General features: G+C 42.6%; 1 protein-coding gene across 1 annotated transcript in view; it reads left to right on the top strand.

The window, feature by feature from the left end:
- Window positions 1-315: 315 nt before the first annotated feature.
- The window catches only part of kcnj19b (potassium inwardly rectifying channel subfamily J member 19b), a 33,278-nt gene continuing 15,664 nt past the window's right edge, over window positions 316-17,929 (top strand). The window contains exons 1-2 of the mRNA XM_066664388.1: window positions 316-579; window positions 2,449-3,165. Coding sequence (XP_066520485.1) covers window positions 2,500-3,165 — 666 coding nt within the window. The 5' untranslated portion in view covers window positions 316-579; window positions 2,449-2,499. The remainder of the gene's footprint in view (window positions 580-2,448; window positions 3,166-17,929) is intronic.

Below are 17,929 nucleotides of genomic sequence, written 5' to 3'. Positions count from 1 at the left end.
AGAATACGGGATTGGTACGACGCACACGTGCATAGGCGCCCAGCCTCTCTCTCTCACTCACTCTCTCTCTCTCACTCACTCTCTCTCTCTCTCTCTCTCTCTCTCTCTCTCTCTCTCTCTCTCTCTCTCTCCGTCTCTCTCTCTCTCACTCACTCTCTCTCTCTCTCTCTCTCTCTCTCTCTCTCTCTCTCTCTCTCTCTCTCTCACACACACACACACACAAAACGCCTCTGCGCAAGTGCCGCAGTTTGTGTGTTAACTGTAGTGGTTTGGTCACTACTACTACGAGCTGGAAGCTGTTAGGTGCTCACAATTTGTGAGGAGAAGCTCGTTCACGCGGCAGAAGAACTGTGTCCTTGTATTTCAGCTCAGAGTTGCATTACTTTGAGGAGACTGTGGGAGACGGTGTGAAGTTCTACACAGTATTTGGACAGCACTCTTTTTAACCTTCCCTCTCTATGGATCTGTATTGTAGTCCCCCTGCAGGACACTGGAAACTCCTCGGGACTGACCACCGTCAAACGCAGCGCAGCCGAGGCGCGTGACCTATGCCTCGCGCAACGTACGTTACACACGGAGGTGGGCTATAAGATGATATTGTATAATTACCGTGATTATATTTTGTTATAGTGATAAAATTATGTAAACCACTTTTCGCTGCTTTTCAAACAATATCCGTTTGATATGTAACAACAAGAAAGTTAGCATCTTGTAATAGTGGCTTACTTTCATCATATTAATCTCACCAATTACATACTATTTTAGCATCATGTAATAATGATTGATTTAACATTGCAGTGTAATAACGTTTTCACCTAGCATCTTATAATAATGACTTACTATTATCATCACAAAATCTCATAATTTATCATAATGGTCTCTTGATTATAATAATTTAATGATCACAAAATAATATCATAGTAGCTGATAATTATAACTTAGAATGGCATAGTAACGACTTAACAATCTCATAAATATAGGAAAGTATTTCAAATAGATTTGGTTTACACAAAACATATGTATATGTTATTTCTAAAGAAATATATTTCGTATAACATATGACTGCTAGTAAGTATTATGGAAGTATTATACACCTTAGCTCATTCCAACGTCTTTTGCAGAATTTAACATATTGTGTTAAAAATAGGGTGGTAGGGGGGTGACATTTTTGACAGCCCTCTGTAGGGGGTTTGGCATATTGTGACTTAGAAAATGACATTTGAGTCTAAAATATGACAAAGTGAAAATATGTACACCTCCTCTCCATAGATCCCACTCATTAATCTTTTCATTTCAATAGAGAATTGCTGTCTTTTGCAAAGATTTTGTAAAAATATTCATGAAATGTGGACTGTACATATTTACACTAGATTGCCAAAAGTATTCGCTCAGCTACCTTCACATGCATATGAACCTGAGTGACATCCCATTCTTAATCCATAAGGTTTAATACGATGTCACCCAACCTTTTGCAGCCTGGCTGGTAGCTCTACTCTTAATTCATCCCAAACTTGCTTTATCGGGTTGAGGTCAGTAATCTGTGCAGGCCAGTTATGTTCTTCCACACCAAGCTCATCCATGTCTTTATAGACCTTGAATTGTGCACTGGTGTGCAGTGTTGAAAAAAGAAAAGGCCATCCCTAAACTGTTCCCACAAAGTTGGGAGCATGAAATGGTCCAAATTCTTTTGGTATTCTGAAGCATTAAGAGTTCCTTTCACTTGACCTAAGGAGCTGAGCCCAGCTCCTGAAAACATCCCCACACCATAGTAACACCTCTAACTTTGGCACATTGTATGCAGACATTGTACAGTTAGTTCTCCTGGCAACCACCTAACCCAGACTTGTCCATTGGGTTGCCAGACAGAGGAGCATCAGCACTGCTTGAGAGTCCAGTGTTGGAGAGATTTACACCACTGCATCTGATGATTTGCATTGCACTTGGTGTTTTAAGGCAGCTCAGCCATAGAAACCCATTCCTTGAATCTCTCTACGCACTGCTCTTGAGCTAATCTGAAGGCCACATGAGGTTTGGAAGTCTGTAGTGATTGACTCTTCAGAAAGATGGCGACCTCTGTGCCCTATGCGTTTCAGCATCCACTAAAAAGGAAACTATGCGTTTCAGCATCCCATATACTAAATGTTTAGCATAATAAAAAGCAAAATGTCTCCAAGGGTGTCCTAACTGAATATGACTGAACAGATTTTTGTGGTGTTAAAGTGAAATTCAAGCTAAAGTTCTGCAGTACTCCTATATGTGTTATATTCCAGTACTAAACAACTGCATGTTTCTTGCAGTGTAATTGTTCAATTGTTTAACATGACGTAATAAATCACAGTGTGTGAAATGCTGAATAAAATCACTGCAAGTGCATTGCACCTGAGTCTAAATTTTATATAGTTTGAAAACATCCAGATTTATATTTTTGCTGTATCATCCTACCTCTAGCTAAACTTAAGCGAAAGTTCTGCGCACCCATTCCAACGTTCCTGATCAAGCATGTCAGCAATCAGAAGGAAATTTGGAGATGATTATCAGGTAGTCAACACAGGACAGGGGTCTTCGTTCCCGGCTCCAGCCAAAAAGAAGCGTCAGCGATTCGTAGAGAAGAATGGACGCTGTAATGTCCAACATGGGAACCTGGGCGGAGAGACCAGCCGCTACCTGTCGGATCTCTTCACCACGCTGGTGGACCTGAAGTGGCGCTGGAATCTGCTGATCTTCCTGCTGACTTACACGGTGGCTTGGCTGATCATGGCATCCATGTGGTGGGTGATTGCCTACATCCGTGGGGACCTGGGACAAGGCCACGACGACTCCTACACACCCTGTGTGGCCAATGTCTACAACTTCCCATCTGCCTTCCTCTTCTTCATTGAGACAGAGGCCACGATTGGCTACGGCTACCGCTACATCACAGAGAAGTGCCCTGAAGGCATTATTCTTTTCCTATTCCAGTCACTGCTGGGCTCCATAGTGGATGCCTTCCTTATCGGTTGCATGTTCATTAAGATGTCCCAGCCCAAGAAGCGTGCAGAGACGTTGATGTTCAGCCAGGATGCCGTCATCTCGCAGCGGGACGGCAAACTCTGCCTCATGTTCCGTGTTGGCAACCTCAGGAACAGCCACATGGTGTCGGCGCAGATCAGGTGCAAGCTTATCAAGGTATGTTACACACATCTGTGGGGACAATAATGTATTTTTACCAACAAAAAGTAGAAAATGTTATTCGACAACATATATATTTTTTATATTTTAATTTATCACAAAAATTAAACTCTTAGAATCCCTCAAAGAACTAACTAACACACATCGAGTCACTGTGATTCCTGTTTCATTACATGACGAATAATCATTGGACAGAATGACTGATTGCTTCTTTAAGCCTATTTGAGTTACATGATAAAATGTCACACTGTGTTTAGGCTGTTAGAGATATTACTATTTTAAAGGCACTGTCTATAATTGTGGAGAAATGCTTTTCTCTCATTTGTTTACATTCAGAAGTCTTTTTAGGTGGAACATTATGTCTGAGGAAAAAAAACAACTTTTGTTTGAACATTAAATTGTATGTACAATTTATTCACTTTTTGAATTAACACAGAATTCAACTCAACTCAGATTATTCAAGTTCTTTACTCTTGTAGCACTTTCGGCACCAACACCAACATTCAACACACAAAAACATTCTGAGCTGCTAGGGTTAGCTTAACCACAAGTAAAATATTTAAAGTATGAACTCCAGGGTCCTGGGGTTGTGGGTTCTCCAAATGTCTGCATGGGTTTCCTCTAGGTGCTCTGGTTTCCTCCCACAGTCAAAAAACACATATTGGTAGGTGAATTGGCTGTGCAAATATTTACATAGGTTTGACTGGGTGATTGTGAGTGTGTGGTGCCCAGGTAGGCTCCAGACCCAATGTAACCTTTAACTGGATAAGAAGTAACAATTAATTAATGAATATACAACGTTATATTTACATGGCAATTCTAAAGCTTTAAAATCCAACCATTGTTGACACAGCAACTGATTTAATTATGTACATGTGCACAATACATTTTTTTGTAGCTAAAGACAATAGTAAAATGTACCAAAAACATACAATCACAGTAAACTAGAAATATCACAGAAATTAAAATAAATGACAAAAATTCTGTGATGGTCTGTTCAATTGTCAGCTTTACTGGACACAAACACAGGTGCTATTTACTCCCTAGAGGTTTTTTTTACACATTGTGACCAATGCATTTGTATGCAGATTGAGACCCAGAACACCACAGTGACACTGATCTAGGATCTTAACTCTATAGATGCTGTAGCTTTATACGTTATGAGAGACATATTAATCTACTTTCATGATTACTTACTCACTTTACTATCATTTCTAATGCAATTTATAGGATATATTTTAATATTGGATTCTGCTTGTTTTTTTATGTGAAATATTAATCATAGATTTCTGATTTACCCTGTGTAGAGTTTGAACTGGAGTGTAGGATTGTTACTTTTTTACTGGTACTTTAAAAAAGTATTAACCCTCTGGGGTCTAAGGACATTTTCTCAACTTTTTGCAAATCTTCATTCAAATCTTAAATTCACATTTACATGCACTTCATCTCCATGTTTTTTTTTTATTATTTTTATAAAATTCTCAGTAACTCAATTAACTCTTTGGTCTAAGGACATTTTCTCAATTTTTGCAAATTTTCTGAAATTCACCTTTAAAGTACTTGGATTATAATTATTTTGCCCACGTTTTATATCAAAATGATCCAAACAATCTCAGCGCACTCATTAAGAGATGCCCATGTGACCTAGAGCATTGGATGAAGAGATAATCTGTCTCTAACACTGTAAAACTTTGATTTTAGTGAAAACATCCCTTTGCTCATGTGGTTTAATTGTTTCGTGATTTAAATGGGTTTATCAGAGACTTAGGGTCAAAAGTATAGGATATTGTATGAATTAAATACTGTATAAATGTGTAATAAACATCTAAAATTAAATTTAGTAAAATCATTTATTTAGTAAAAGTGCTATCTCTCACTCTACAGGACAAAATGTTCATTCAACTTTGACAAAATGAAACATTAATAACACTTATGTTACTGTGTAAAAGGTCATTGTCTGTTCATAAGTATATACTTCACTGTGTAAAAGCTATAACCAGCTATAACTTTGTCTTCCCCTTCGTCATGAGCATAAAACCCCTCGGTTTCTGAAGCTCCGTTCTCCTCGTCGATGTTTTTCAAATGTGCCGCGCCAATTTCAGCGCATGTAAACTTTTTCAAGCTATTTATCCGACATCGACTGAATAAAACATGGAGGGCAACAGAAGGGATGGGTAAGTCCTTAGTGATGTCTTGATAGTCCATTGGTCAGTTTCAAACAAAAACAATGATGGACGCACAAATTCACCACTTATAAGAGAGATACAGATGACAGACAAGTGAATCCACTATTTAGACACGGCCAGAGGCAGAGGAGGGCTGTCTCAAGCTTTTTCACAGGCTCCCAGCTCGGGATGTGAGACTATCAGATGCAAACGAAAGAGCAGTTTCTACACATTCAGAGAGTGTTTGAAATGCGCTGTGTTAATAGAAACATCACAAAATATTTTGACACGGCAGCACTTTCTTCGAACCTAGAGGGTTAATATATTGAAGAATGCTTTTATAGGGAAGTTCCACCAATTTACAGATATTTCTGCTGAATTAAATAGATAAGTTGTAATCATATGTGACTGAGACTGGTTTGATAGGAAATACTCTGTTCTAGAGAAATGTACAGAGTCAGAATTATTTACATACTGATACTGGTAGATAGGGGTTGCATCATTTTTAGGACAGTGAGGCTCTTTATTATATTGTTATTTTTATGATCCTATGCTTATGTAAAATAGAAAATATAATTTTAAGAAGTTGAGCATTTAATCACAATGATGTATGGATAATAGGTACATTTCCCTTTTGAAATTACCACAACAAAGACATCCAATGTGTTTAATGTGTATTTGTGAGATATACAAGATGTCGTTGCTGTCCAGTTAAAAAGATGTATCACCATTTTGTCGATTTTTAGTTTATTACAACATTTGCACACAGCTCCAGGGGCCCGGAGGTTGTGGGTTCGACTCCCACTCTGGGTGACTGTGTGTGAGTAGTTGGTGTGTTCTCCCCGTGTCCGTGTGGGTTTCCTCCGGGTGCTACGGTTTCCTCCCACATTCCAAAAACACACGTTGGTAGGTGGATTGGCGACTCAAAAGTGTCCGTAGGTGTGAGTGTGTGAGTGAATGTGTGTGTGTGTGTCTGTGTTGCCCTGTGAAGGACTGGCGCCCCCTCCAGGGTGTATTCCCGCCTCGCGCCCAATGATTCCAGGTAGGCTCTGGACCCACCGCGACCCTGAACTGGATAAGCGGTTACAGACAATGAATGAATGAATGAATGAACATTTGAACACAGCAGCTATCCTTCACTTTGTGCAAAAATTTCCTGATAAATGGACCAGTAGAAATGCTCCAAAATTACATTCATATCCATTGAAAGTTAAGGAAGTTTTACCTCCTCCTGGAAAGTTACTATTTTGTGAGATGTTTTTAATTGGACAGTGATGATAATGTAAGCATTTTTGATCTAAGTACACATTTAGGTTGAACTACTTCCCATCAAATCACTCTGAATGTCTTTCTTACTGTTGCATTATGCAGCCATTATGAAAAACTGGTGGAATTCCACTTTACTATTTTCTTGCTTCATTTATACTAAAACTCCCTTCCTGGATTAGGGCCTTTTCATGGCAGAAGGGCTTATATGGTCTTCATAGCTTCCAGTAGAACTGTTAGCTTCCAGTATGGTCTCCAATGGCGAACAGGTCTGGAGTGAAAATCCAGACAAATACGATCCAAAAAGCATTCTCATGAATACAACAGTTAGAATTAAGTGTACCCTGTGTACCCTTCCCATGAGAAGGCTACCGGGACCTACCCCAGGAGCCAGGCCCGGGGGTAGTGTCTGACAGCAAATGCCTGGTGGCCAGGGAGCCCACGTGACCCGGCCGGGCTCAGTCCAAAAAGGCAACATGGGAAGATCATGTAGGCCCACTACCCGCAAGATTCAGAGTAGGGGTGTGGTGCAATGCCCATTGGGCATAGAATGGTGGTGAAGGGCTCCCTGGCATCATGGAGCTTGGCAGTTCTTGGCATGTGGGATGTAACCTCAATGCAGGGGGGAAGGAGCTGGAGTCCTTCCCATGCTAGTCATGTTTGTCCATAACAATCACCATGTTCAAACACAATGTTGCTCATAAGTATACTTTGTAACAGACCACCCTGGGCCAAAGGTCAATGATCAGCCTAGTGGCCATGTCTCCTGATCTGAGGACATATATTTTAGACGTTCGGGTAAAGAGAGGGACTGAGCTGTCAACTGATAACCATCTGGTGGTGAGTTGGATCTGATGGTGGGGAAAGCCAGACAGACCTGGTAGGCCCAAACATATAGTGAGTGTGTGCTTGGAAAAGCTTTCAGAGGACTATGCCCAAAGGGATTTCAACTCTCACCTCGAAGAGAACATCTCACATGTTCCAGGGGAGGTGGTGGGGAGTGGAGTCTGAATAGATCCTGTTCCAGACTTCCATTGTGGAAGCGACTACATATAGCTGTGGTCAAAAGCTTGTCAGTGCCTGTTATGGTGGCAAATGAAGAACCTGTTGGTGGACATCAGGGGTGAGGGGGGATACTTTGGCATTGGAAGGAGCACTTTGAGAAACTCATAATCCCGAGAGACATGCCTCCTGTGCAGGAGGTAGGGCCAGAAGTGTCTGGAGTGTCAGATTCCATTTCCTTGGCTCAAGTCACTTCCTTGGCTGAAGATTCACCCGGAGTTACTGAAGGCACTTGATACTGAGGGGCTGTCTTGGCTGGGTATGGGTGTATGGGTGTATGGGTGACACGCCTCTACAACATTGTGTCACGCCTTCGCCCTGTCAAGTCTGTTGTCCCCACCATGTGCTTTATTTGCACATGTCTTTGTTTGTTATTGTCCTTGTCTCCGCCCCTGTCTCCACCTTTGTTCCGCCTCCTCGTCTGTCATGTGTTAACCGTCCTCCTCGTTATCTGTCCAGGTGCGTCTCGTCTGTGTTGTGTATTTAAGTCCCCTTCCCTCACTTCCTGGTGTCGAACATTTCTCCTTTCTCCTTTCTCTAGTCGGTCGTGTTTTCTAGTCTGTCCGTCTGTCTCCACAGCTTCTCCGTGTTTGTTTTCCTAGTTGTTGTTTCATGTCGTAGTTTCTTTTCATTTATCGTTACTTCGTTAACTCTTTATTCTGTCAGTCCCGTTTGCCCTGTGTAGCTCCCCGTGTTTAGTTTAGCCTGCTTGGCTCCCTGTTTGTTTTCATTCTGTTAAAGTCTCTTTGTTTTGTTTTATTCCTTTATTAAAAATACTGTGTTTTAGCGAGTGTGTCCGCCTCCGCCAGTCCGCCCCTCGTTCCTGACAGAATGTTCGACCAAAAGGACGCAGCTAGCGCAGACAAGTATTTTCGGAGGCTAGGAGAATTCCAAACGTCCATAATTCGGGCTATTGTAGCGTCTAGGACTTCGGAAGAGCCGAATTATGGACAGAGTGATTGCGCCAGCGCGAGTCGAAGGAGTCGGCGGAAAAAGCGTGCTGGAGTCCCCCCCTCGACGGTGGATTATCCCCTTAGGTCCGGGGAAATTTTTTTGGGGGGTTAAGGGTAGGGGCTGTTAGCCTCCAACCTCAGGACGACGGAGGTGGGGCTAACAGGGGCGCACCTCTGAGGGATCTAATGGGTGCGCCTGTGAAACCCCCTAAACCCTTTACAGCTCCAGCGCGAGCCTGGCGAGCAGCACAAACTCCTGTCCTCGTAAAAGCGGCACCTCCAGCCGCTCCTGTCTTCATGAACGCGGCGCCAACAGCCGCTCCTGTCCTCGTAAAAGCGGCGCCTCCAGCTGCTCCTGTCTCCATGAACGCGGCACCAACGGCCGCTCCTGTCTTCGTGAACGCGGCGTCTCCAGCCGCGCCTGTCCTCGAGAGCGCGGCGCCTCCAGCCGCGCCTATCTTCGTGAACGTGGTGCCAACGGCCGCTCCTGTCCTTGTGAACGCGGCGCCTCCAGCCGCTTCTGTCCTTGTGAACGCGGCGCCTCCAGCCGCTTCTATCCTTGTGAACGCGGCGCCTCCTGCCGCGCCTGTCTTCGTGAGCGCGGCGCGCGCCTCTCCTGTCTTCGTGAGCGCGACGCCCGCCTCTCATGCCTCCGTGGACGACGTCGCAGGTCCCCCTGCCTCCGTGGCCGACGTCGCAGGTCCCCCTGCCTCCGTGGACGACGTCGCAGGTCCCCCTGCCTCTGTGAGCGCGGCTCCCTCGGCCGCTCCTGTCTCCGTGAGCACGGCTCCCTCGGCCGCTCCTGTCCCCGTGACTGTGGCTACAGCCGCTCCTGTCCCCGTGACTGTGGCTACAGCCGCTCCTGTCCCCGTGACTGTGGCTACAGCCGCTCCTGTCCCCGTGACTGTGGCTACAGCCGCTCCTGTCCCCGTGACTGTGGCTACAGCCGCTCCTGTCCCCGTGACTGTGGCTACGGCCGCTCCTGTCCCCGTGACTGTGGCTACGGCCGCTCCTGTCCCTGTGACTGTGGCTACGGCCGTTTCTGCCCCCGTGACTGTGGCCCTGGCCGCTCCTGGTCATGTCCGTAGGTCGGCCCGAAGGACTTCGGGGCCGATCCCTAGAGTTGTGCCCAGGCTGGCTTCTCAGACTGCCCCACAAACATTTGCCAGTCCTGGGCACCCCCCTGTTATATTGGTTTCACTGTCTGTCCCTGTTCTGGTTCCTGTCTCTGTCCTTGTCCCTGTGCCCGTGTCTGCCTTTGTCTCTGTCCCAGTCCCGGTCACTGTGTTTGTGTCAGTCCCTGTGAATGTCTTGGTCCCTGTTCCCCTGTCAAGTCCAGTCCAGTCTCCTGTGAGTCCTGTCCAGTCTCTGTTTCAAACCCCTGTCCAGTCTCAAGTCCCGTCTCCTGTCCAGTCCCCGTTTCAACCCTCTGTCCTGTCTCATGTTCAGTCCCCTGTTAGTCATGTCCAGTCTCCGTATCCGTCCAGTGTTCAGTCACCTGTCTTGTCTCCATTCCAGTCCCCTGTCCTGTCACCTGCCCGTGTCCAGTCTTCTGTCCCCAAACATGTCCAGTCTCCGTATCCGTCCAGCGTTCAGTCACCTGTCTTGTCTCAAGTCCAGTCTCCCTTTCAACCCTCTGTCTTGTCTCAAGTCCTGTCACCTGTCCCGTCTTCTGTCCAGTCCCTGTTCCCATCCAGTGTCATGTCCAATGTCAAAAATCCTGTCCAGTCTCCCGTCAAGTCTCATGTGTCCACTCCCGTCTTGTCCAGTCCGTTCTCGTCTCTTTTTCAGTCTCTTGTTGCCCCCCTTTGTCAGTCTCCTGTCATGTCCCCAGTTCCTGTGTCTGTTCCTGTCTAGTCTTGAGTCTTGTCTTCCGTGGTTTTGTTTTCCGTGCCCTCTCCTGTGCCAACTCCTGGGAGGTTTAGGAGTACGCGCCCCGGGAGTTGCGCGTTCATGGGGGGGGCATCTGTCATGCCTTCGCCCTGTCAAGTCTGTTGACCCCGCCATGTGCTTTATTTGCACATGGCTTTGTTTGTTATTGTCCTTGTCTCCGCCCCTGTCTCCACCTTTGTTCCGCCTCCTCGTCTGTCATGTGTTAACCGTCCTCCTTGTTATCTGTCCAGGTGCGTCTCATCTGTGTTGTGTATTTAAGTCCCCTTCCCTCACTTCCTGGTGTCGAACATTTCTCCTTTCTCTAGTCGGTCGTGTTTTCTAGTCTGTCCATCTGTCTCCACAGCTTCTCCGTGTTTGTTTTCCTAGTCGTTGTTTCATGTCGTAGTTTCTTTTCATTTATCGTTACTTCGTTAACTCTTTAGTCTGTCAGTCCCGTTTGCCCTGTGTAGCTCCCCGTGTTTAGTTTAGCCTGCTTGGCTCCCTGTTTGTTTTCGTTCTGTTAAAGTCTCTTTGTTTTGTTTTATTCCTTTATTAAAAATACTGTGTTTTAGCGAGTGTGTCCGCCTCCGCCAGTCCGCCCCTCGTTCCTGACAATGGGGACATAAGTTAATATCTCGACATATTGATGGACTTTCTCAAAATATTGGTTTGTTTTCATGAAATATTGATTTAGTCTACTGAAATATTTACTGACTTGGGAGTTTATCTGTGGGGAGATTTAGTGTGTTCTCCCCATGTCTGTGTGGGTTTCCTTCGGGTGCTCCACTCTCTCCAATTATTGTATTTAGACTATACAAAGTGTCAGCAATGAATGAATGAAAGTCATTTTTATGGATTTATATAATTTGGAGTGATTTTTTGGGGGTTATATTTTTACAATAATAATATTAATGTTAAGTCTTTATGGGAGGCAAGGCGATTCTTTAAGTACAGTCAGCTGCAACACAGCTCCAGGGTCTTCTAGAAAAGGTCCTCTCCAAGGGGCACTGTCTGTGTAATGTTTTATGTGTTCTCCCTATGTTTTGTGGGTTTCCTACAGGTGCTACTAAATCATTTATTTTCAATCAATATTTGGAAGAGTCATAATTCCTATATAATAGGTGAAGCTCTTGAGAAAATTGAAGGTGTTCATTTTTTTATTTGTTTATTATTATTTTTTAAAGATACTGAGTCATTATTTTCACAAACTGCTGCCAGAAACGGAGAAGGAGAAACAACCTTTTTTTTCTTGGGGAAACCAGCTCCCACACAAAAACACTTGCTCTGGGTACTACCAGTACAAAGCAGGTCACACTCAGAGACATTCCACATCCCACAGTGATGTCATCAATGTTGAGTCAAATTCTGACTTTATCAAATGCAAAGGTCAAATCTAACACTAAAATACCAGCAGGAAACATTACTGTGTACTTCAGTAATATCTCCACTGGACACTTAAGGACAGTGGGTGGCAAGACTATGCGCTGGCCACCTTTATTGATCTTAAATAGAGATCATGCTTGGCTACAAGGTTAACCATTGGGTGAATGCCACCCAATTGGATTAAACCTTGATCTGAGGAAGTTTAGGACGTTTAGGACGAGTTCCTTGTTTCCCGATTGCCTGCGTCTGCCTCTTAGGGCCAAAAGTTAAAGGAGAGATTCAAACGGACAACAACACAGACTCATTCCAGGTATCCATTCCTCCTCAGAAGCATTGCACTGGGGCTCATGCATCTCTACCACGGAGCAGATTTAGCAAGTGTCCCTGGCTCGCTTTAAGAGAGGCATGTGGTCTAAAAACCAAGGGAATCGAGCATTACACATTCTGAGGTGTAGTCTGGAGAAAAGCAGCCTGAGTGACAGGCAGAAAAAAGACACAACATTGCACCAAACTCTGCTCAAGGTCAATCGCTCTTATAGAAACATGAGTTTTTTCATGTATTGAAATGCAATTGCACATTTTTCTGCAGATTGTCTTCTTCAGTTATGCAGGCTCTGAAGGGAAAACCTGGTGAGAACCAGATATTATTTAGTGTGCACCTTGTACTATTAGGTAACTGAGTAAGTTACACATATTTTTTCCGCATATTGAAATGATTAAAGGTGGATCTTGCAAAAATCGGGATGTAAATTGTTACGTCTGGTGCCTACTCGATAGCAATAAGTGAGCACTATATACTCTCAAGTGTGCATTGTTTTAGCATATTTTTAAGTTGATATTGCTCACAACTGCATTTGGTGTTCAGGTGCACATTTAAAGGCATCATAGACGATTCTGGAGAACTTCTGTTCTCATAGCAAAATAGACCTCCCCCACTGTTCGTCCAGGAGCTCCGCGCCTGTTAACGTGGAGTGGTTTGAGTAAGAAGCTGACTGTAGCCTCTTCATGGTTGAAATGGAACTTGTACGTTTTTATTCATTGTGTGAATTACCACAGAAACATATTTGTAATTCAAGTTGTCTAGTTTGTAGCACTTTCTTTATGCAATTATGCACTATCTGCATGAAAGTGCAGGAGTCAGTTTCTCCTTAAGTAATGGAACTTGGTGCATCTGTTAAGGTGGAATGGTAGGTTTGAAATATAAACAGAATATAGCTTGTTTGTGGTAGAAGTCATGTGGTTAAGGTCAAATATTTTATTCACAGTTTGAATTACTACAGAAATTCATTTGTTACTTGAGTTGTTTAATTTTGTAGAACGTTTGGTCTGTGTTTACTTTCATGCAGTTAGTGGTCTCCTGAATTTGGATTCTCCTTACGTAATGTAGCTGTAATATCAAAAATACGTCAGTATTACCCACCTATGTAGCAGGAAGCAACATTCTCTTCTCTTTTCATGCATTCCAACATTCTGAGGTTTCTCCACCGTCCTCCAGATGCCATTTCTTGGTTGTGTGAACCAGTGACAGAGTGTGTGAGCTCCTGAGCCATTTCAGAATAAGACACTAGTATGTTTCCCATTTAAGGATCTAGGGCTGTGTACAAACAAACTTTTACCAGCACAATGGTGAGAAAACATCATCTGAATTGTATACAAATGTACTGGATTTAAAAGGGAAGTTCATGGTTTTAATTAAAAAACACTTTTTATAAAACTCAAAAAATGTGTCCTTGCCATGTGCTAGCTCTCCAGTCTGTTTGTATGCAGGAAACCAATCTAATGTGTTTACGAACCCATAGTGTCAGTAAATGAGTATAAAAATAAAACAATGAGGCTCAGTCTGGGTTTCCTCTCTCTCTCTCTCTGCTCACAGAGCTGAGGGGTGAGAGAAACCTTCAAATGTTGAAAACAGATGAGGATATTGCTTTATTCCTGAACTATAAGTGGGTAATATTGATTTATTTTTGCAGTTTCAGCTAATTTGGGTTGGAACTGACTACAAATTCAGGAGAGTTCTAACTGCATGAAAGTAAACACAAAATGAAAATGCTACAAACATAAACAACTCCAATTACAATTTAGTTTCTGTGGTAATTCTGAATGTAAACTAACCAGAGAGAGCTGCAGTTCTCCACAATCATAGATGTTGTCTTTAAATCATGAACGTCCCCTTTAATAGTATCTGACATATACTTAGTAGTATATGCTGCTTACTTGATAATATCTGGTGCTTACCTAGTCGTATCTGATGCTCACTAGTTGTTTTAAAATAACACTGTCTGGGCCTTTCAGAGAGCATTGGGCCAAGTGGCCTTTAGTATTCAGAAGCAGTTAAAAGAAACGTGTATACTGTTTACATGCACTTCCAGTAATTACCTGTTTTATTTATTGGTGCCTCTGGCATTTTCTCTTCTGCTACGCTCTCAGATTAATTTTCGATGAGACGGAGCTGCTGCACAAACATTCCTCGGAGTGATCTGATACAGAAACCCTGCTTAAGATCCTTTTCACTGTTCTTTTTATAAAATATTTTTATCAGAGGAACACAGCAGCAGTTTTTGGGGCTGGAATATTCTCTGTGATTTACTCTGGTGGCTTCCTAATCGTCTTTTCGCCTGGGTGAAGTTAGAGCCGGGGAGACGAGGAGAGGAGAAAAGAGGGAGGGAGGGAGAGGCAGGATTAGAGGAAAAGAAGAGAGAGAAGCATGTGGTGAGAAGAAAGAAACGAGTGAAGACATGAAGGACACATTTGATCAGAGCAAGGACTAGAAGGCTGGTGGTGTTTGTGTGTGTGAATACGTGTAAGGGTGGGTGTGGGGGGTGTGTACTCCAGGGTTTAAGAGAGGGGGGGTTTGATTGACAGCTGATGTCTCTCCTCGTGCTGAGAGCAGAGGATGTGAGGATGTGAGCAGGCGCACTGCGGAGAGGCCGAGGTGGAGGGGTGACGGATGGCTGACTTTTCCCCTGTTCCCTTCTAATGGTTTTTCTCTTTCTTTCTCTCTCTCACTTTCATCGTTTTCTTTCTCTTTGTCATTCTTTCTCTCTCCCTTGCTCACACCTTCTCTTACTCTTCTTTATTTCGCACTTTCTCTCTCCCTTTCACTGTCCATTTCTATCTTTATCTTTCTCACTCTTCCTCTCTCCTCTAACTCTTCTTCCTTTCTTTCTCTTTATCTTTCTTTTCTTCTCCCCATCTCTCTCTCACTCTCTCTCTTCTCCTCATCTGTGTTTCACTTTCCATTCCTCTCTTGCTGTCCATTTTCTGTCTTTATCTCTTTCTTACTCCATGTCTCTTTCAATCTGTCTTCCTCTTTCTCTCTCTGTTCTTCCCTCACTCTTTCACTGTGTCCAAAATAGCTCCCTGTTCACTATTCCCTACATTAATCACTATACACTGCATTTTAGGGACCTTAATTCAGGAGGGTAGTGAACAATTTCGCATTCATGCAGCTTTTTACCAAACAGTGCAGTGGATTATGGGTAACTGCTATCCACTAGTGGACACTGCTACTAAACGTCAGAACACATTTTCTTTCTTTCTTTCTTTCTTTCTTTCTTTCTTTCTTTCTTTCTTTCTTTCTCTCTCTCTATCTGGTATAGTCTATCACAGAGTAATAGATTGAGAGAGTGTTCAGTGGATGCAGCAGTAGCAACAGATCTCTGTGTACATCAGTGTGCAGAGTAAGCAGTCTGTCCTGCTTCAGAGATTTACCCCTCACTACACTCCCCTCTTCACACTGTTCCACTGCCTGAGCTACGACAGAGGTGAAAACAAACTGTCCATTGACTGAGATTAGACCACAGATCAGTTCCGACTACCACAGCAGTGGTTAATTACTCAATGAATCACTGAAACTGTATTCGAGGCAGTTTCAAGACACAAGACTGAACTAGCACTTGAAGCCCAGAGACTCAAGTCACTCATATCAATGGAAAAACAAGCATTAGATTTGTAGACAAATCTTGGGAATTACTGTTTGTTTTCATTCAGAAGCTCTACGTCTTTTAAACTGAAATGGCATGTTTGTGTATGAAAGAGCTTGTAGCATCTATGTGGCTGAATTTGAACTTGTCTGAAAGGTTTTATTCACTGTTTAAATTACCACAGAAAATAATTTGCAACGTGAGACGCTTAATTTTGTGGCAAATTTAGTCTGTGTTTCATGTATATAACTGTCTCTGGAATTTGGAGTCAGTTCCACGTTATCTGTAACACACAGCAAAATCTCCAGTGTTATATAAACACTATTAGTGTTAACTTAACACTGAGAGTGTTAAATTATTACACTAACAGTGTTAATTTAACACTAATAGTGTTGATTTAACACTGGTGAATTTGCTGTGCAGCTAAAATTAAGTCAGTACTACCCACCTATGGGGCATAAATAAAGCAGCATCCTCATTTCTTGTCATGACTTTCAGCGTTCAGAGGATTCTACACTGTCCAAATACCTAAGGATGCCATTTTTCATGGCTCAGCCAGCAATGCTGAGATCCTTAGTCTCTTCCCCATTTACTGAGCTAGGGCTGTGTACAAGCACTGGAGATTTTTCCAACGTGCAAACAGAATGGAGAGCTAGCAAATGGTGAAAAAACATTCTCTGAAATTCATAAAAAAGTGTCACCTTTAAACGAGCATTTTGCCATTTTCACATTTTATGAAAAAAATTATTTAATAAAGTGCATTTTTCTGTAAAGTGCAAATCACATGATCTGAAGAAACTGAGTGAATGGGATTATGTTCAATAGTGCAAGTCCCGCACTTGGGGGTGGCCCTGTATAAAATAGGTTTACAACAGAATGTCTATCCATGTCACTAGGTGTCAATATTAAGGCTGTTGTGAATTATTCAAAAGTCTCCAGAAGCTCACATATATCTCCTGAGAACAAGAGTCCAGGAATGCCATGTTTCTTCTCTTGAGTTTAAGTAGAAATCCTAGTGAAGTCTCACACTGTGCTCAGATTTGCTGAGATAACACTCATTAAGTGGAACTGATGTGAAATCAGGAATTTGAACATCACTCCTGATGGTTAGAGAAGTGGGTTCGACTGGCAGGAAAACTGGGGGTGGGGGAGTGAAGGAACAGCACTGTCCTCCTCCCTCAATCCACAGCTGAGATGCCCTTGAGCAAGGCACCCAACTAGTACTCCACCGCTCTGGATGTATGATCCCTGCCCTAATGCACTACTGTGTGTGTGTGTGTGTGTGTGTGTGTTCCCTGCCTCAAATGCAGAAGACATGTTTTGTTGTAAATGCATATGAGCTTTGTGTTATGTTACATTATTCATCCAATGCTAAGGATGTTCACAGTTTTGAAGTTGGGAATAACTTTTATGATATTTAACAGAGACAGCAGTGTCGTATTTTTTATCTTATATAACATTCAAGAGGTTTAATAGTTTTATTATCTTAGGCCCAGAGAAACAGACATGTATTTTGTGCAATGAAATTCATACTCTACACTATTTCCCAGACTAAAACCTACTCCTAAAAACTATAAAAATAATATATATTTTTTAAAAATGCAAAGAAGACGGGAAAATATATACAGTGGTGTGAAAAAGTGCCCCTTTCATTATTATTATTATTATTATTATTATTATTATTATTATTATTTATTATTATTATTATTTTTTGTCACTCTTAAATGTTTCAGATCATCAAACAAATTTAAATATTAGTCAAAGACAACACAACTAAACACAAAATGCAGTTTTTATTATTAAGGGAGAAAAAAAATCCAATCCTACATGGCTCTGTGTGAAAAAGTGTTAAAACATAACTTGCTGTGCTTTGTCACACGTGAGTTCAATTTCTCAAGCCACACACAGGCCTGATTACTGCCACACCTGTCCTCAATCAAGAAATCACTTAAATAGGATCTGCCTGACAAAGCGAAGTAGACAAAATTATCCTCCAAAGCTAGACATCAAGCCAAAATCCAAATAAATTCAGGAACAAATGAGAAAGAAAGTAATTGAGATCAGTCTGATAAAGTCATTTGAATGAGAGCCATTATGCACAAATGGCGAAAACATGGAACAGTGGTGAACCTTCCCA

Source organism: Hoplias malabaricus, chromosome 3 (assembly GCF_029633855.1).
Source record: "Hoplias malabaricus isolate fHopMal1 chromosome 3, fHopMal1.hap1, whole genome shotgun sequence".
In the NCBI taxonomy this organism is placed as follows: domain Eukaryota; kingdom Metazoa; phylum Chordata; class Actinopteri; order Characiformes; family Erythrinidae; genus Hoplias; species Hoplias malabaricus.
Note: the sequence above shows the minus strand (reverse complement) of the source record. Positions and strands in the feature narration are given on the sequence as shown.